This window comes from Anser anser (assembly GCF_964211835.1).
Source record: "Anser anser genome assembly, chromosome: 7".
Classification (NCBI taxonomy): domain Eukaryota; kingdom Metazoa; phylum Chordata; class Aves; order Anseriformes; family Anatidae; genus Anser; species Anser anser.
Window position 1 is genome coordinate 26,107,490 of NC_139727.1, and position 20,868 is coordinate 26,128,357.

The 20,868-nt window shown below is 41.3% G+C and overlaps 1 protein-coding gene across 3 annotated transcripts; it reads right to left on the minus strand.

Annotated features, from left to right (window-relative positions):
* Nucleotides 1-7,308: 7,308 nt before the first annotated feature.
* Nucleotides 7,309-14,891, minus strand: LOC310902164 (syncytin-2-like). 3 transcript variants are annotated; one of them, XM_083843231.1, is made up of 2 exons: nucleotides 14,751-14,891; nucleotides 7,309-9,852 (listed from the first exon to the last, which is right to left on the minus strand). In XM_083843231.1, exon 2 carries the CDS (start codon nucleotides 8,883-8,885, stop codon nucleotides 7,761-7,763), a length of 1,125 nt encoding a protein of 374 aa, XP_083699357.1. In that variant the 5' UTR covers nucleotides 8,886-9,852; nucleotides 14,751-14,891; the 3' UTR covers nucleotides 7,309-7,760. The 3 variants fall into 3 exon arrangements, with proteins under 3 accessions (XP_083699357.1, XP_083699355.1, XP_083699356.1); XM_083843229.1 differs by having other exon boundaries at nucleotides 7,309-10,022; nucleotides 14,751-14,889; XM_083843230.1 differs by having other exon boundaries at nucleotides 7,309-10,011; nucleotides 14,751-14,888.
* Nucleotides 14,892-20,868: the final 5,977 nt, after the last annotated feature.

Below are 20,868 nucleotides of genomic sequence, written 5' to 3' on the forward strand. Positions count from 1 at the left end.
CACAGTGCAGTCACAAACCAAATTACTGACAAGGTATTCATGATCAAGGAATACAAAAATGGATACTTCACAGAGAAAGTGGAAATCACCTTTTTCTGTAAAGAATGCAAAATATCATTGTTAGTCAGTGCCATAACTCCAAACCACCTCATTTCTCCTGGATGCAAAGGTCTCCTTAAGTGACCATCTTAATTATCAAATCACAGTTTTACTTATTCACTGTGTTCTTTGCCTTTGCCCTGGTGTGTCTGTATACAGAATGTTGCTGAGAAATTAAATCTTCTAGTGATTAAGGATCTTTTATCCTTTACTTGTACTGGTATGAGTCCAGTTGGTTTTATGCCAATGTTATAATTTATGGTACAATAATTCTTTTCTTTCCCATGTGTTACTACTCCTTCCAGCCTTGATTTATTTTGTCTAAACAAGCCAAGATAATTTTTTTTAATCACACTTTCTTCTGCCGTCAGGTGGTTTTACGTATTGTCCATCTGTACTCTTCAGGTCAAATAAGAAAAAAGCTCTATCATCAAACTAGTTATCAGAATATCTTTTTCTTAATAATGTTAAGAAGAACTGCTCATTGTGTTGTAGATACATTTGAACTACTGCCTGATATTTTTTTAGCTGCCTGACATGTCTGAACACTTTTTTTTCTTCCCTATTACACTAGTGACTCACAGACATCCCAAGGATGTCAAGTTCTCAAATGTTTAACTGCAAAGACATAACTATTGTTTCCTTTCCCAGATGTATGGCTTTGTTATAACTCCTTTGTTCAGTGAAAAAATCTTTTACTTACTATAGCCAGATATTCCTACTTTCTGCCATTATTAGCAATATTTGTTTTAAAGCCTGTTTCTAGAAGGTCAAAATCTCCCATAAAGACAGTAAATCTCTCCTAGTGCTAATATTTCTCTTTCTAATAATGTTATGGAGATCTTTATCCAGCACAAATTAAACTCTAGGGGGCTAAAGCAGACATCCAGCATTATCCAAACCTTTCTATGATCCTTTCTTAAATTGTTTTTGACTCAAACTTATCAATTTTATCATGTTATCTTCCTTTTTTTTTTCTTTTAGCTTAGCACATTATGAATGTATAATGCTCTTTCACTACCCCGCCTTTTGCTTCTAGCTTTCCTGAACAATGTGTACTCTTCCTATTTATGTTGTGCCCTATCATTATTATTCTACCTCAACTGGATTACCCTAATTATAGCTGACTTGATATCCTGCACCATAACTCAGCTTCCTCTTTTATTGTCCAGATGATTTTCATTCCTATACTAACATTGCGATTGCTTCTCAGCAGCCCCATATAATTTCATAGCCAGGTTAGGGATATTTTATTCATGGCATTGCTCACCTGACAGTTTGACAGTTGTCACCAGCTTTCTGTCCTCTCCAGATTTCTCAGATGGCTCTTTCCTTGCAGTGTCTTCACTGACCTGTGTCACCATGGCATATAGAGTGGACAGAGATGGAGTAAAACAGACCATAAAGTAAATATCCAACAAATATCCTTTCCCAAAGAGTTTTGAGATGCCTATAGATGGGAAAGAAGCCACAGAAAGGAGGACAAGAAGAATATATTTTGAAATTCAAGGTTGGTCATTTCTAAAGGGCTTCACTTGCTCATAAAATAACTCGTTGGGAAGCTGGTGGCCACCTTCTCTCTGTCCCCAGTAATTTGCCTGCTAAGGCTTTCCAAGGTATCTAGAATCAGTCTCTCTTCATCCCCTGCTGCATAGGGGCTGTGTTTTTGTGTTGTTGTAAGTTAGAGCACTGGCTTTGATGTCAGGAAGGACCAGAGAGCTGTGTGTTTCTCCAAATTTCCTTAAAGCAACAATCAATCATAGATGACTTAATAAAGGTATCTCTGGGGAATACCAAGCTTTCAGAAATTAAACTGATGTTTATACATGTATCAATTACAGTTTCTCCTCAGATTAGGGAGAACACTACAATTCTCACAGTAAATCCTCTTGGAAAATAACTGGAATATTCATTTAAGAGGGTTACAGCAAGCCACCTACAATATGTGGTATATCTGTCTTTAGCTACCTGCATCCCAATCTAATCAATTCAAGGAATTATAGGATCATGGTACAGGATAAAAGTGGAGCTAAGCAGTAATGCCAAGAACTATTGCAGGGTCCATGCTGCAAAATTTCTTAATGTGTTATTTTAAATTGTTGTCAGAAGGCAAAATCTTGCACTGCCAGGGAAATGGCAACGTGCAATAGCTTTCTCCCTACCTAGAATCCATATTTCTACATGTGAAGGTGAGAACGTTGTCATATTACTTACAGATGTAGCAGTTATACAGTTTCATTTTGGTTTTAATTCTGTAGAAGTCTATGACAAAAAATACCTTGAAATTCAAATGACGCAAGAAATTCTAAAACAATTTCAAAGGTCTGACAGCGAGGTAGAATTTAAGATTTGGGAGAAGAGGGATTTCTTAAAGGACTTGCATCCCTACCAGAACAAAAGAACTATGGAGTCAGATGAAGGCAAAGGAGAAGTTATAGCTGACAGGATAAAAATGGAAGGATTTATTCTTTGAACAAACAGTCAAGCAAGAAGCATTGTTTTGGTAGGAAATAAATGGGATAAATCTGACCTTCATTATTCCAGCTCCTCTGAACTATTAAATAGGGCAAGTACTGAAATAAGGATTGAGGCTATTTTTGCTGCCACTGGAGCAGCACAAAACTGTCTTAGCAGGGACTGAAATCCAGCCGTAGGACTCTGTTAATTAAAATAGCCACTATTAAGATATTTACTGTCCCTAATAATCAGAGCTATGCAATTTGTACTACTGAGTAAACAAATCATGCTTTAGAAGTTCCCAGTTGGCTATTACAGTCTAGTCTGTCAACTGTCATTTAGTTATAAAACCAATTTTCCATGTAGTTTATTTGCATAAACAACATTCCTTCAAAGAGCTTCATGGAAAAAGAAATCACATTAAACAAAATTAAAATTAGGTTAAAGTAAAGTTAATAATCTGACAAGCTCCCCAAAGCCAAACTAGTCAAAGATTTTTTAAAATTTCATGCTGCGTTTTTTTGATGTGTTCACCTCTTTAGGCAGACTTGCGCTGTGTTAAAAGAATGATCATTACTGCTTCTTGAATCTTGTTAATTATGCTTGTTTGTGCAGGGTTATTTGTAATTGGTCCCTCTCCAGATATGCTCTCATCTCTGTATATTTCATGGAAACATAAAAAATACTCATGCTAACTATCATTTACTTGCCAGTCTCTCTCCCTCTGCATATATATATCAGGTGTCCTATACTGATGTGGCCCAGAATAGCATCTTCTCTGGATGGGCAAGTTGCATCTGCCAACATTGCTTTGTTGGGTCACCAACTGTTTTAACATATTATGATCATAGACTTGGTAGTACTTATAGATGCAACAAACTGTTAGTTTAAATACAAAAAGTTTTCATTAGTTGGGTATATAGCTTAATATACTAAATGTAAATTATTTGAGAGAGAGACCTTATATAAGGCACCTGAGGAGTTTTCACTGGGTAAGAATGGGGACTATACTGCAATATAAGTCTTTGATGAGCAAATCAGATTGTTAGATTTACTCTCTATAGTCTGTTACAATCTTCCCCTGATTTCCACATTTTCTAACACATACCATAACTGTCTTATCAAGTTAGGAGCAATACTCGAGTCTCTTACATATAAAACTGATTTTATTTTCAAATAACATAAGCTTTTCCTCCATGTATTATCCCAGTATCTTGCATTTTATCCATGCAGTTGAAACACTTGTTCTCACTGAAGAAAATTCTGCCCTTGAGATATTAATCTGACCAAAGGTAGCAGGTTATGCAGCACTGAAGAGAATCCCATTAGAGTTGGAGCAGCTAAAATACAGTTTTCCACTGAAAAATAGTGAAGGATGGGCTTGTAAAGTCTACAGATTTATGTGAAAATCTCTTTTATTGTGCAGCAATTGTCCCACATGAATTAAAAAAAAAAATGTTAACAAGTAAGGGGGTTTGGAATTAAATGACCTTTAAGGTCCTTCCAACCCAAACCATTCTGTGAAGTTTTAGATAACATTTAACTTCATCTGTAAAATTCACATTGCCATATAATCCCTAGTGAGCTTTTAGCTTTTGCATTTGTAATGTCAGGTGAGGTTTACTGAAAAAGGGAAATATTGAAGCTGCTGACTAAATAAATACAGCTAGATGCCCATGAACCTTTCTCTTGGTGACACTGATGCGATGCATATTTGTCAGCAAAGATGGCTTTTGCAGGTATAGCAGAGTTGAACAAGAAAGGGCTTAAACTTCCATGAATGGCTTTACCTTTGGGGAAACAGTGACTCCTGGTTTTTATAGGTTATTATTTTTTCACATGTCATTCAGCATATGCTTATGCAACCCAAATTGGTCTTGTTATTTATATTTCACAGTATTTCAGGCCAGCATTTTCTTTTCTTCCCCAGAGCTTTAGCTGAGCTGCTCTTGCTTGACTGCTTCTGAGCCTGCATCTGATTCCTGAGTGAATGTGCTTTCACACTGCTCAGATAAAGGGCTTTCATTGCAGTCGTGACTTGCATGGGGTTGGATATTATACCTTTCTTACGTCTAGACCTACAGAGATGACGACATGCTGATTCATCTATGAATAATCAAAGTGAACTCTCAGACAATCTCAAAAATAGACTTCTTTACTCACTTCTGTTAACCCCAAGATGCCTGAATGATACTGAGATGCGGGGATGAAAAAAAAGTGTCATAATATGTGCTATGCAACTACAGGGACGTACATGTGTGTTGAAACTGTTACAAAATAGAAGAATAGAGAGGGGAATAAGGTTTGACTTAGTCTGTATTGACAAGCTGTGGGCTTCTAAGTATGTTTTTGACACACCCAGTTATGGCTTTCAGCTTCTGGCTAAACTGTACGCCCTTGCTTGATTCTAAGTGCTGCTATTTTAACCCCAAACTCACCACTGAATCACATGAATTCAATTTTGTAATATTACTTTCTCACGTAGACTGCTTCACATACATTCAAAAATGGAGAATATTTTCCTTTTTGTTAAACTTATTTTATGAAACCTGCAATTTTCTTTTAACTGAAATTAGATGCTGGAGCATTGAACAGTGAGAAGAACGGGATATTGAGCACTTACTAACTTACGTAGAGTAGTAGTTTATGGAAGCTCGGCAACAGCTCGGCAATCCAAACTGCTGAACCCCCTCCACCCCACCCCCCAAGCTCCTGTCCCAATTGAACAAGATGAGGTTGAATCAAAAGACATTTATTTTTGTAATGTTTTCCATTTCAGCATCAACAACAGAGGGTAAACTTTCACAATTTGTCTGAGAGAATGATGCATGCATTTTGCCTAAAAATCTGCCTGAAGACATTTTTTTTTTCTCCTGTAACTCCCAGGCCACGTGTCTACAGATTGATGTGCATCCTTAGTTTTATGACAAAAATCGTATCAAGCAGCATCTGGAAAGTACTGCTTAGGAACTGGAAGAGTTTAGCAGTGTTTGAGGAAAAAAAAATGGTTATTTTCATTTTGTTATTACTTCTCGGGTGATTTGTCTCACATTTCTCTAAGGGTTAACCAAAATAATCATGTTTATATTTACTTACCGTTATAATTAATTTTAGAATTTTGAAAGTCTTGTTGCCAGTATTCTTTTATATTAAAGATTAGACTTAAGGTAGCCAAAGGAACTTGCAACTACAGAACAGGCCTCTATTGAAAATACATGTTTCTGTAAATTCTATGAATTTACACAGCTGAATCTTCTGTTTGTTTTACAGCTTACAGTCACTGAAGTAAGGTGACCTTGCATCAGACTGTGATGAAGCTTAGAGGTGGCCTTGGGCACCGATATCAGCTGCACCTCAATCTAGTAATCTTATTGTCTCTCTCAAAATTGGGTCATCTGAGAGCCAAGCCCTAGTTCTTGCCTGTGGGGATGTTTTTGTTGGTATTACATACCATATATTTCTATACAAGAAGATTTAAATGGAACTCTTAACCCGATATTTGAAGCATAGACTCAGATTAACAGAAATACTTTTTTTTCCTGCAAATGCCAGCAAAGTGCATCATTACATTTGATGAAATAATATAGCATCTGTCTTACAGTGAGATTCCACACAATGACTGTGTATCGTCTTTATACACGAGAAAAATACAAAATGATTTGCTGACCCTCAGCTTTGTGCTTAATAGCCATGTGACATGTTCCATGACAACTAACATGTGTAAAGGATCATGTCATTATATACAGCTGTTAAAGACCTAGAAAGCGAACAATGTGCTACTGACATATAAATAATACCTTCTGTGCACAGTTAAACATTGGTGCTATTTTTGCCAGATTTTAAGCTCTTTGGAGGCCAACTGGAGCAGCTGAAATAGAACATTAAAAAAATGTTTTGATACTAGGGCACAGATGGCAGTAGCCCAATGTGTCAAAATAAATGTTTCATTTTTAGTCTAATGTGGGAAAAATAGACCTTGTCAATTACTCCAATAATTGCAGGTGCAATAAACGCACTTGGTAGCTAAAAAGAGCTATTTCAGATGGGCATTCAGAAGAATTTTATGTACCTTACTTCCAGCCGTCAGAAAAGGTAAATTACTTTAGGCCAATGACTTACTGCATTTGGAAGGGGCTCTAATAGCCACAATCAAGACTGAAACTTTGATCTTTTGTTTGGCACCTGAATTTCACAAATACAGGATTGCTCCTTCTGAGAAGCAGTCTGAGAGTCTGAGAAGGTGCTATAGACAATGGATCTGCTAACTTTAAATCAATGACACCTGTATGTTTAGGAAATTTCCAATGGCTTGAACAGACTTCAGTGCTTAAGTATGTCTTTTTTTTTTCTTCCCTCCCTTAAAGGAAAGTCAATTAAATGGAGGCAATTATTTTTCACAGCTAACTTCTACCCAGACCTTACGTGCCACCAGCACTGAGCAGCCACATGCCATTGAGCCCATCCAGCAGTTTTTGCAGCAGCTGGGGAACACCCATCAGTCTCTGCTGTTGCGTTTGTAACCACAGGGACATCTGCCTTCAGAAAACAGGCAACATATTGGGGCCAGAGACACCCTACTGAACTGTTAAAGCACTCTGTGGAGAACCTTCAGATAACCCATAGATAGCATGGTGTGGGAGAAGGTACCAGCCATTTAGGGGCCAACATTTAGAATGGCTTCCTTTGCTGATACTCTGTGCTCATGGTGTGAGAAACACTCCGTAGCCAATAACTTAGGCTCAGGCGAGGATCTCAGTGAAGTAGTAATTTATTCGCGATTGCAATGGCGGGCGCCCCACAAGCAGGAGAGCGCACCTACTAGTTCCAAAAACACAGTTTATATACTTTTTGATGACAGGACCCTCCCCTGTTTCCCCACTGGAGTGGGTAATCCAGGTTCACAATCTACCTGATGCTTCACAGACAATGCCTGGCCTTCAGTTGCCGGCCTGTTTTTGAGATGGTAATGTTTTCTCCCCTTATCTGGCTTGACTTAGCATAGTGATTTTCACCTGATTGCTCTAAGGAGTCTGGTTGTCTGCATTTTAGGAGGACACCTGCTGAGCTTTCTTATCACTGTAAGCATATCTCAATACCACATTCCTTCCTTCTATACAATGTAACACTGCAAAAACAACATTTCTATTCCCACAATTCCCCCCTTTTCTCTTTTTATAATTTGTTGATTTTTGCAAAATTTTTCTCTAAGATGTAATCTGGTAGATGTCTTCCTCTTCTTTACTTTCTTTGCTTTCCATTTCCTCTAATATCATCATCTTATCTGAGTAGGGTGGTGGATCCATGGTCATTTGTTTCAAAAGTGCAGTTTCAATTAACCGCTGGACAAGTCCCCTTACACAGGGGATAATGCGACAACCAATGGCTGTCAAAACTCCTGCTACTACAATCAAGGATGTAAATATGGACACTACCATCCCTTTCCATTTACCAAACCAAGATTCCAACCATCCTGTGATGGAAGTGTCTGCTCCTGAGTTTTCTGCCAATTCATTGGCAAGGGTGGTAAGCCCTTGCAATGCTCTAGTTACTGTGCCATCCGGGGCAGTATTGTTAGGGATAAAAGTACAACAACGGTTGCCCAGCATCATGCACACACCACCTCTCTCCGCAAGAATCATATCTAATGTTATTCTGTTTTCCCAAGCCATTTTGCTGGTGGCATCTAGTTGTTCAGCGATTCCTCGTATCGCATCCCTTGTATAATTTATGAATCTCTGCTGATTATAGTAAATATAAGTAATCCAATCCACATTCTTATTGATTGTTACCCACCAGAACAGTGACTCAAACCCTGCAGCAATTTGATTCCTGGCTTCCTGTTCATCGGGAACTCCTCTAGGCACCCCAATAGAATCTACGTATGCTCTATCATCAAATGATACTCCTAAGCTTCTTTTACTTCTTCTGGGTATTTGTGATGTTTCTCTTTCAAATGCCAGGGTGAAGGGTATAGCTAATTGAACAAGTGCACAAGTGCCTCCCCAGTTAGATGGTAGGGTGGACCGTAAGATCTTCCCTCCACAGTACCACCAGAGATCTGCCCTGGGGATCTCAAATCTTGAATAGTTTCCCATCAAGTCCTCGGTAGCATTCAAGGTCCTCGTGCACAAGGCAAATTCTCCCAGATGCCAGGTAGCACTCACACCCTGCCGTGAGAGGCAAGCTGTATGGTTACCTATAGCTGTGGAGAATACAGGGGGAGCCCTGATACTGCTATCATGCAAGGAAGGGAATAGCAAAGAGAGAGACTTACAGGCCTCATTTCCCCAGGCAGTCTTTTCTTGGTACAATGCAATCATACATCGCATTCCCTGGGAATCCTTGGTCCACCCCAATGGGCAGGGCACTATCTGGGCAATCGGTCATCCCGAGGCACAAGCATAGCAATTGCTATGGTTGAGACTCTGGACAGTATATTTGACCCATTCTATCCAGGCATTCACAACCCCATACCCTGTTTCAATCTCAAATGTTTGAACTGCCGCATTTCAAAGAGGGCCTCCTGTTTTCTCTCCTGTTTTCTCCTTGAGTTTCTCCCTTTCTCTGATGGCAATAGAGGATTGTTTCCATACAGCTATTCTCAATCTGGCTGTTGGGCCTCTCCCAGTTATTTGTTGTCTCTGCTCAGTTGTCATTGGGCATTTAAATCTCCACAAGCTAACACCTCACAAACATCAAACATGACAGATTGTGGTACATAACCCTCTGTCACATTCACCCATATTTTTATGGGGTATCCCATCTTACTATTATCTGGTCATGCCTTTTCCAAGTTGCCAATTGACCAAGGCTTTCTCTGAGGCCTATAATCACTAAAAACAAAATTAATAATTGATTTTTCCCTGTCATTATTTTTAAACCTTAGGTTTCCAAATAATTATCAATACAAAGAATAAGATATACACTACTACCATAACAAACCCCCCTTGGGAACACTTCAATTCACTATAGGCCAGTCCTTTCTCTCAATCACAAGTCACACTCATTAGTTACCTGTGAAAATAAAAGGTTAGTTTACAATCGCAAGCTCTTATCCCGCTCAGAGTCCACTATGAGATTTTTCTCTTCGATTTCAGCTTCCAACAAGTCTTCTGTAGGAACAGCTTCCCAGGTACTAGGGTCGACGGATGCCTTCACTCGAGTATAGTGAGTCCAACCTTTTTCCGCAGTTCCTATGGCTGTTTCAGTGGTTAGTAGTACTTGGAAGTGTCCTTCCCATTCGGGCCGGAGTTGATCCTTTCCAGGTCTGAATCAGGACCCAATTTCCCACGGGTCCTGAGAAATGACAAAGAAGAGGACAACCCCAGAACACAGTTCTTAAGAAAACTCTCTTGTTTCGAATTGTGGTATCTCATCCCTTCTGCCCAGACAGGGTAATCCGAACAGCATCTCATACGGTGAAATTCCTATATTGTTTCTTGGTGCTGTTTGAACCTGGAGGAGTGCTAAAAGTAAACATTTTACCCAAGGAAGTTGGGTTTTTAACACTAATTTAGTTAATTGCTTCTTTAATGTCTGGTTCATTCGCTTTGCCTTCCCAGAAGAGGAGGGGTGCCAGGGGGTGTGAAAAGCCCACTCAATCTCTAAGGCCTGCATTAACCCTTGCAGTACTTGTGAAGTGAAATTATTTCCTTGATCTGAATCAATGTTTTCAGCTATCCCATATCTAGGGACTATTTGCTCCGGTGATACCTTAGCCACCGTGTTTGCAGTGGCAGATAAGAGGGGAAAGCTTACACCCATCCAGTCACGTGGCCAATTAGGACAAACAAGTACTTAAATCTCCCTCCTTTACGTAACTCAGTAAAGTCTACCTGTATACTTTGTAAAGGTCGAATCCCTGGCTCCCGTCCCCCTCTAGGTTAGTTACAAATGACCTTTTTATTTGCTTTTTGACATATGGTACATCCTCTGCATATTTGCTTCACTAAAGTGTATATTCCTACACAGACATACTTTCTTAGCACAACATCACACATTGCTTGCATCTCCCAATGACTCTCTTGATGTAAAACATCATATTTGCCTCATTGGTGCTTTATTCAGCATTTCTCTCCCATCAGGGAGTATCCATTTTCCCTCAGGCTTCGTGGCTCCTGATTCCTTACAGAAATCTCTCTTAAAAACTTTTTAGTTCTTTCTTAGTTTTCAACAATTCCCTGAATCCTCTCTGGATTTATTCTCAGTTTTCCCTCAGACATTAGATGCCTTAAATACCTGACTTCTCTTTCTACGTATTGTAATTTATTTTTCAATACTCCCAAGCCCTGCTTTCCCAGAAAGTTGAATAGCTTGTTAGTAGCTTCCTTCACAACTGTTTTCTCCTGTCCTGACAATAAACAATCATACACATTTTGTAACAGAAATTCCTCCTTGGGAGGTTGGAATTGCTCCAAAATCTGTTCTAGAACTTTGCCCAAATTAATCAGAGGCCCTGTAAACCCCTGAGGTAAAACTGTCCATATGTATTGTTGCTTCTGCCCCCACTTCAGAGTCTTTCCAGTCAGAGGTGAATATATCTTTGCTCTCAGGGCCTGAGAGCACTCCATTAATACCACTGTTATTCCAGTCTAACAATTTACTATTTGAATGCCCAATTTCATCATCAAATCCCTTCCCAACAAGTTAGTCCCTGCCTTGGGTACATACAATAATTGCCCAGAGATCATTTTATCCCCTAGTCTCAGCTTGGTACCCCCCAAAGGTGGCACTGTTACCCCAGCCCCTTCTACCCCCATCACTTGTTAGGGTTTCATTAGTTAATTTAATCCCTGATACTTTACAGGCCAGTAATGACCTAGCTGCCCCTGTGTATTGTGTTTGATGGCAAGGTTCGGGAGGGGGCTGCAGTGGCAGCCCCCACGAGGAGAATCCAGAAACCACCCCGTAGCAGATAAGGGACAATTTCATCCGGCCCCAGAGGGGCCCACCGCTGCCCAGAGCCAAGCCATGAGCAACACAGTCCGTGCCTCTGTGAGAGCACATCCACGAAAACAAACATACAAACAAACAAAAACCTGCTGCTCAACAGCAGCTGGGAGAGCGAGGAGTGAGAAACCTCCCCGCAGACACCAAAGTCAGCACAGACGGAGGGGGTGGAGGCGCTCCAGGCGCCGGAGCCGAAGCCCCCTGCGGCCTGTGGAGAGGCCCCTGGTGGAGCAGGCTGCCCCCCCTGCCCCCCCCCTTCTCGATACTTGGGAAACTGACCAAACACCACAGCAAATATACCAAAACTTCTAGACGGTTACTTAGATAATGCCTACATCCTCTTTCCCTGCTCATTCAACTTTCCCAACTCATTCAAAAAAACAGCTCTGTCAAACATTACATACCACACCTTTAACACCTTTAATAACCCTTTTTAACACTTCTTCCTATCTTTCTCCAGCCTGTACTTTCTCCAAAGTCTCAGTCATTAGCCAACTTAATTCCATACCTTTCTCCCTCATCCCATTTTCCTTCTCTCCTCCTTCTTCCACTCCGGATATTCCTACCTGAAGTGGCCAGCCTGCCCACACTTAAAACATCCTATCAAAGCCTGTCCCTGCTAAGATTCAGGTCACAACACGGGTAGCTTTCCTTGCCTGCCATTCCTTCATCTCTCTTCCCCTCTTTTCCATCCTGGCCCTGACTCCCCCTGAAGATTTTCTTCCTCTTTCTCCAACCCTCTGCCTCACTACCTGCTACACTGTCAATACCATTAGTTTCACTCTCTGCTTTTCCTTCTCATCTCCCCTCTTGACACACACGTTCAGGGCCTCCCACAGGAGGGCCCCCAGTGACTGTTCACTACATCCCCCCCACCTTCTGGAGCATTTTCTGTGCATCTTGCCAGGCTTCAATCACAAAATGAACTTTCAAGAGCCCTTGGGATACCAGGTCCTCAGGATTCATCCCCAAGTACTTTCTCATTCTGACCCCAAGTCTCTCATATGATTTCTGTGTTGCACACTATTATTCTTCCAGCCAGGATCGGCAAGTGGTTATTTCTGCCCTGCCGGTATTACCCCTGGTCCTGGAGGATGAGTTCTTTCCCATTTTTGTATTGCAGCTCTCCTCCTGATCATTCCCATTTCTTTCCCTGTAAACAACATATTTATATACATAATTCCCCCTCCCCAAGAGTATAAGTTAGGCCCTAGGAAACTCCTAACCTCTCTGCTGGTAAGGAGGGGGGGAAGTTCACTTAAGAGGATACACAGTTAGTGTTAGTGCTGTTAGTATCAGGGAAGGCAAAATTTTCAGTACCTCTTCTACCTTGTTCTAATTCTTTTACCAGTTTGGGGTACCTCCTCTTCCCAGAGCTAATGTTATCTATAGTTCCTGTCTCTTCTTTTGGAGGAACTGCTACAGCAGCCGCTGCTGCTGCAGCAACTTGGGGGTTATAAGGAGGAGGTAAGTTATCCAGAAGGTCCCATTTATCACTTGTCTCTTCCTTTTTCTTTCCCTCTTTATTCTGATTTTGCTCAAAACCAAATTTATTCCTTGTATCCAACAAGCTGCATACTCCGATTCTTCTTCCGAAAATGGAAATTTGTTATTAACATAAAAATTTAAGGCCTGACATACCCAATCTTTGTCAGACCCGTATTTTGGCCAAAATACTGCAGCTCCTTTAATTGGTTCTTTCGTCCAGACTGATACACAATATTTAACCATTTTCTTCCTATCTTTTTCCTTAGTTTTGGGGTTATTCTTCCAATTTCTCAACATCCTTCCTAAAGGACAGTCGGGAGGCACTCCCCCAGGGATATCTCCCTGTCCCCTGGAACTCATATTTCCCATTTTTCCTATCCTGGAAAATGGGGGTGTACTGCCAAGCACTTCCCCGTGCAAGGGCTACCGCACACCTATGAGTTTACCAGATTCCCTGGTGTACTCCGAGCACTACCCCGTGCAAGGATTACTGCACACCAAATTTCCCTGGTGTACTGCCAAGCACTACCCCGTGCAAGGCTTACCGCACACCAAATTTCCCTGGTGTACTCCAAGCACTACCCCGTGCAAGGATTACCGCACACCAAAATTCCCTGGTGTACTCCAAGCACTACCCCGTGCAAGGATTACCGCACACCAAATTTCCCTGGTGTACTGCCAAGCACTACCCCGTGCAAGGCTTACCGCACACCAAATTTCCCTGGTGTACTCCGAGCACTACCCCGTGCAAGGATTACCGCACACCAAATTTCCCTGGTGTACTCCGAGCACTACCCCGTGCAAGGATTACCGCACACCAAATTTCCCTGGTGTACTGCCAAGCACTACCCCGTGCAAGGCTTACCGCACACCAAAATTCCCTGGTGTACTCCGAGCACTACCCCGTGCAAGGATTACCGCACACCAAATTTCCCTGGTGTACTGCCAAGCACTACCCCGTGCAAGGCTTACCGCACACCAAATTTCCCTGGTGTACTCCGAGCACTACCCCGTGCAAGGATTACCGCACACCAAATTTCCCTGGTGTACTGCCAAGCACTACCCCGTGCAAGGCTTACCGCACACCAAATTTCCCTGGTGTACTCCGAGCACTACCCCGTGCAAGGATTACCGCACACCAAATTTCCCTGGTGTACTCCAAGCACTACCCCGTGCAAGGATTACCGCACACCAAATTTCCCTGGTGTACTGCCAAGCACTACCCCGTGCAAGGATTACCGCACACCAAATTTCCCTGGTGTACTCCGAGCACTACCCCGTGCAAGGATTACCGCACACCAAATTTCCCTGGTGTACTCCGAGCACTACCCCGTGCAAGGATTACCGCACACCAAATTTCCCTGGTGTACTCCGAGCACTACCCCGTGCAAGGATTACCGCACACCAAATTTCCCTGGTGTACTCCAAGCACTACCCCGTGCAAGGATTACCGCACACCAAATTTCCCTGGTGTACTGCCAAGCACTACCCCGTGCAAGGCTTACCGCACACCAAATTTCCCTGGTGTACTCCGAGCACTACCCCGTGCAAGGATTACCGCACACCAAATTTCCCGAGACTCTTCCTTTCTCTCCCTTATCTCACGCTTCGTCCGTCTCCGGCCGCGCCCCTCGCGGAGCTACGGAACCGCGGATCAGGACTCCACACTCGCTTCGTACAAAAGTACGTCTCAATCACACATCACACATCACACAGAGTCTCACCCGACCCCCGAGGCAATACTTAATATTTCTTACCTTGGTCTGTGCACAGAGTTACCGGATCAATTCTTAAAACCCTGAGTGCCTACCTTCTTCCTTTTCCCCACTACTTCACGGATCCTGCCTCTTTAATCAGTCTCGGGCCCTCTGTCAGCTCTCCGCAGAACCGCCACCGTCGATGCACAGGACCGCTGAAATCAGCGGGGCATGCCTTCCTGCTGCTGCGGCGGTGGGGCTCCCCGGTAGGTGACTGGATCCCGGACGAGCCCCCAAATTGTGAGAAACACTCCGTAGCCAATAACTTAGGCTCAGGCGAGGATCTCAGTGAAGTAGTAATTTATTCGCGATTGCAATGGCGGGCGCCCCACAAGCAGGAGAGCGCACCTACTAGTTCCAAAAACACAGTTTATATACTTTTTGATGACAGGACCCTCCCCTGTTTCCCCACTGGAGTGGGTAATCCAGGTTCACAATCTACCTGATGCTTCACAGACAATGCCTGGCCTTCAGTTGCCGGCCTGTTTTTGAGATGGTAATGTTTTCTCCCCTTATCTGGCTTGACTTAACATAGTGATTTTCACCTGATTGCTCTAAGGAGTCTGGTTGTCTGCATTTTAGGAGGACACCTGCTGAGCTTTCTTATCACTGTAAGCATATCTCAATACCACATTCCTTCCTTCTATACAATGTAACACTGCAAAAACAACATTTCTATTCCCACAATGGGTTACAACTACAGTGGAGGGTCTTGTCTGTAACATGGAGCAGGGTGACAGAGCGCAAATGATAACCCTTATACAACATTAAGATGATTCACATTCTCTTACCCAATATTTTACTTCTCATGTGAAATTTAAATCTGCTCCATCTGGTGCAGTAACAGTTCTCACAGTCTGTGTGGCCACTGAGAAGAGGGGTGGGGGAGGCAGGAAAGCAAAGCAAACTTAAAACTGAATGTGGAAGGCACCTCTTGATTTCCTGAGATTGTGCCCTTCCAGGCAGCTCTGTAGCTTGCTATTGCAGTACTGTGGCTTTGTATTTTGTCATCTGCAGTAAGATTTGCAGCATTTTTGCTGAAGAGGCAGGATTCTCATTTTTCCCTGGGCACTGCAGCACAGAAGGTAAGGTACAGCTTTTGGCTGTAAAGGATCTGCAAGGATTGAAAAGCCTGGGGCTTCTCCTGCACTATACATTGTCTTAATCTAAAAGACAATTTATTTCACCTCTTTTCTAATCTGTTTACAGTGCTCCACATACCTCAAAACATTACTTTACAGTGCAGTTAACTCTGTTTTACACACACACAAAAGACTTTGACCCAAATCACTTCTTTTTAAATAACCACTAGGGCTTATTCTCTGCTTGAGGATGAAGTGTTCAGTCTGTTTTACATGGGTGTCCCAAGAAAGCAGAATATGAAGAAAGGGAGTATGATGTACACAGGAGGTAAATAACAAAATCACAAACCTGCAGCCTGATTTTTATGCTTTATAAATATATATATATATTTAATAATAAGCACAGAACTAGGACGGTAGCCAAAACCCTGACTCACAAAGATATATCAGGGAGAGCTATGATTGTATAAGAACATCTGTGAAGTTTACCTCCTACACTCAGAGGGCCAGCAAGAGGAGGGACAGAAAGCTGTAGGAGTAGCAGGCCCTCCAACCCATTATTTATGTGAGCAGGGGATCTTGCAGAGGAGCCACATGACAAATACCAAAGTGCTTCAACTTCAAATTGTTGTGATAGCTGGCATGTACCCACAGCCACAGAAACAATTCTGGCTTCATCCTGCTTTAATTCCAGATGGATAAATCAGGGTCAGCAAGAAATGAAGCAGCAGACAATGACTGGTAAATGACCCAAATAAACTAGGCCAACAACAAGATTTTTAAACAGGGAGATGTTAGAGCCACAAAACTTGCTGGAGGCACAGAGAAGTTGTTGAGTGAGTTAATTGTCAGCATCCCTCAAGTTATTATAGACAATTCTAAAGTTAAGGTTGAGCAATTCAACCTCTCTCATGTATGAGAAACACTGCACTTACTCAAGAAAATTACAGCACTTATTCTGAGTACAGAATTCAATTTCCAAGGATTAATAAATAAACACCTTAATTAATGTATGACTTTAAAATAATTAAGCCCTTTAAGAGATTTAACATCTTTTTTAGTCTTATTTGTCCTGAATGATCTTCAGAATAATAATTATGTGAGCATTTCATATTTGCAATTTTCTACACCAGTCACAGTCAAAAGAGAGGTTATAATTAAATTAAATTATTAATGATTTCTGCCTCTAATTGTTATGACTAGATAGACTGTGGTCTGACTTATTTAACTCTTCACTGGAGAAACTCATCAGCATCTTATGTTGTGTGAGGAAATTTCCATTTGTAGACTACACACATCTGAAATAATTTAAAGTTGAACCATATGGTTTCAATTCTCAGAACTATTGCATGGTAGTAGCTTTTGCTTATAAACCAAGAAATCTCCATGGAAAAGAAATTTGCTAAAAGGAATTTAAAGTCCCTAATGCATATCAGCAGTATATTAAAAACTAGGTCTAATCTTGTCCAGCCTGTGCAAAATTGGGGTTGAAATATGACCATTAGGAATCTTGTGCTTCTCTCAGACAAACTTTACAAGTGGCAACTTCCCACACTTCTGGGAAGGTACTTACGGTGTAAGTGAAAGAACAATTAGAGCCACCTGCCTAGCCACTGAAAAAGCTTCTGAGGCAGTTATACATGGCTCGTTCCTTTTGATGCAGAGTTTGAATACCTGTCACACTTAGAAAATTGTAGGTTCCATTTAAAACCAATAGGAAACACTGCAAATACCAGTAATGCTTCAGATTAAAAGATGTATTCTGAAAACATAGGCTACTTGCTCAAAACAGAGGGGAAGCAATAAACAGTAAGTTGATCTCTAATACTCTCCACAGTTCATTTGTATGTTTGTATGTATCTCTACACAAACACAAATTATATATCTATATACTTATATGTGCACAGAGAGAGAGAGAGAGAGAGTTTAGATCTATACAAGCCCTAAGTGCCAGTGAAAGGAAAAACCCTCTCTGCTTTGCAGCCGTTTTTCAGGCCAGCTTCACTCTCTTGTGAGTGACAAGAGCGAGGCTCTTTCCAGAAAGAACTCAGTTCAGGAGCAGACCATCTGGATGCTGTCTCAGAGCTGCACAGAGGAAAGTGTGAGAGAGAAAATAAAAACCAAGAAATAGCAAGAAGCTTTAGGGGCAACACAGAAGTGGAAAGGGAAGAATTCAGGCCAGTAAAAGTAAATAAATAAATAACAACACTTTCTGGTTGATTTGCACGCCACTGGTGTTTTGCGGAATGTCAGCAGAGGACATTCCTAAGTCAGTTGTGGTGCTCATGTTTCAGTACTCATAAACAATCAGTTACTAGGAAAATAAGATAATTATTGTGAGAAAGAGCAGAAATAATTCCAATCACTTTGCCACAGGTCTGTGTTCAGAACAACCCTTCCCATATGTGGATGTTTCACAGCAAGTTGTATATAAAACCAAGGAGAGCTACATGCTGTGCAGCAGGAGCACTGTCAGAAAGGAAGAAAAAGAAAGAGGACACTGTGGATGGGTGCCTAGAACTGAAGTTACACAACGTGCCTGAGAAAGGACAGTGGTGATCACATCACAGCACCCAGCATGCTACATCAGGCAGGAGAAATGCAGAAGGTGTGAGGCCTTCAGCTTAATTATCTCCTTAGATAAATCCACATCTAGGAGGAAAGAGAAAAAGACAACAAAGAACATTTCAGATCACAGCTGTGACACCACTCTGAGAGCACAAAACCTGGGGCTGTCAGGTAAGCTAAGGTCAGCACTGAACCTGTGCTGCCTTTCCAGAAGGACACGAAAAAGTAGAATAACAGCAATGTGACTGAGTGCACAAACCAAAGTCAGACAGTGAAAAATAGGAGGATATGAGAAGAAGCACTGGGCGTGAGGCTGGAGAGAAAAACAGAAAGACCTCCCAACACATCCCAGGAACAGTTTCATCCTATTTATTACTGTTTGAGGTGCATACAGGTACATGGTTACTAATGCTGGGGCAATATACGAACAGTAGGTGCAAAATCAGGGCTACCTCTACCCAGAAAATAGTGGTTTGTGTCTGTGCAGTATGTTAGGGTCCTAACATATCCTTGTGTTGTTTTTCCTAAGAGACTAACAGCTCAGTCACTTTACATCAAGATGAAGTAAACGTACCAACCAAGGAAGATGAAAATCTAGACTCAGAAGCTGGAATTCCGTTTTGGGGAACTTTAGAGCCTCAATTTTTCTCCTACTGGAAATGTGAATTCAGGAATTGTTTCATATTTTGCCAGAAAGACAGAAAAACAGGGGATTATAAAGAATATGTTCTAGTATAGACAATACCCTGGGAAGTTAGCAAGGAGGAGACTCAATTAGAAACATGAAATTCTTAATGCAGTTCAAGGTTTGGCCATTAGGTAGTCATAAGGAAGAAATGAGAAGGAATTGGATTTAACACAGACTTACAGGACATACTGATAAAATCTTCATTAAGCAAGCACCATTGTGTTTCTGCGCAGAGGTTATTTGAGTTTTTCGTTTAAAGCAGCAGTGAAGAACTTTCTTATATTTGAAGGAGAAACTTTATGTTCTATAATATGTAGTTTACAAACAACCTGGGATCATAAACATTAGAATGGCAGTTAGACTGAACAGTACCATGAAGGCCAAAGTCAAGGGTGTTTGAGTGAGACACAGATTCCATGGGCATTGTTCTTACTGTTCTACATCACCTCTACAATACCCATCTGAAAGTAGGATTTTTCTGAGACTGTCTTCTGAACATTAAATATAAAGTATACTGCCCAGAAAGTTTTACCCTGTAGTTCTTACAGCAAAAAGGTCAAAAACTTGTGGTTGAACTGAAGTATATTTCTGAACAATGCCCTCTCACATTAAAAATTGTAACAATTCCCTAGTTACATGGTACCTTGAAAAGTTAATTACTTTTGCAGATTAAACACAAGTCCTACTTTCAGTTTGTAGCTCCTTATCACTGGATCTTTTTATACCCTTTTCCTGCTCCATTAAATAGTCTTCTATCTGGTACTTTCCGCCTGTATAGATACCCATGGACAGTGATCAAATCACTTAACTTTTTCTTTCCATAACTTGAACATATTGCATGCCTTTAGTTTGACATATATTTCTAGTTTTCAGCTCATCCTCAAGGCTACTGTCCAAACCTAGTTCAATCTTTGGCATCCTTTCTGGATGATCATTGTAATAGGAACACACTTACCTTTCCAGGCTTAAAGGTTGGACTAGATAATCTTAGAGATCTTTTCCAACCTAAATGATTCTATGATTCCCAGCCCTCTTAATCCAGCTCAAGGCACTGCTGTACACACCCAGGGCTTGTGGTCACATCACTTCAGCTGGCACTTGTGCTTATTTCATCACAACACCCTCCTCTCCTTTGTGCCCCATTTCTCCTTCACTCCCACCCACTTTTCCTCCATGTTCTTGCCAGCGTGGATTTGTGCCAGGACATGTGACCCCATGCTACAACAGAGAGCCTGCATTTAATGAGGCTTGCAGATTGTCAGTTTTCAAATTAGGTTCTGAACAGTGTGGTGTGCCTTTCTGTTCACTGTGCATTCAATGTAGGGACCATGGAAACTGATGGAAAGGTTCCTGCTTGTGATTTCAAGTCTACAGATAACTACTCTAAAGTGAAAACAGTTTGACTAAAGACTGCATAAATTAAACATTCCCTAGGATCTAGTGGTTACACAAGGAAAGAAAGCCTGTGCTGAGCTGTTCAAAATGCTGCTTTGCTGGTCTCTTTCATCATTTCACTGATTTAAATTCAAACCTCCTTATATTCTACATAAGATATTTTATTTTTACTTTGTCTAAGTAAAAGGACTTTGCTAAAGAATTCTCATCCTACAGCTCCAGGGCCTTTGAAATAATATCCTGTATGTTTTGTCTCTATCAGCAGTTTCCCTGCATCAATCTACAATGAACTACGTAAGCCACTTATACCAGAGACTGTTCAAGCCATTCTCCATTTGAATGGCATATTCTGATCTCCCCAGTTTTGTTAAGCAATTTGAACCCT

Bases quoted from the DNA above. Each gene is read 5' to 3' on its own strand.
- LOC310902164 (XM_083843231.1), bottom strand. From the start codon at position 8,885: ATGCGATGTATGATTGCATTGTACCAAGAAAAGACTGCCTGGGGAAAT.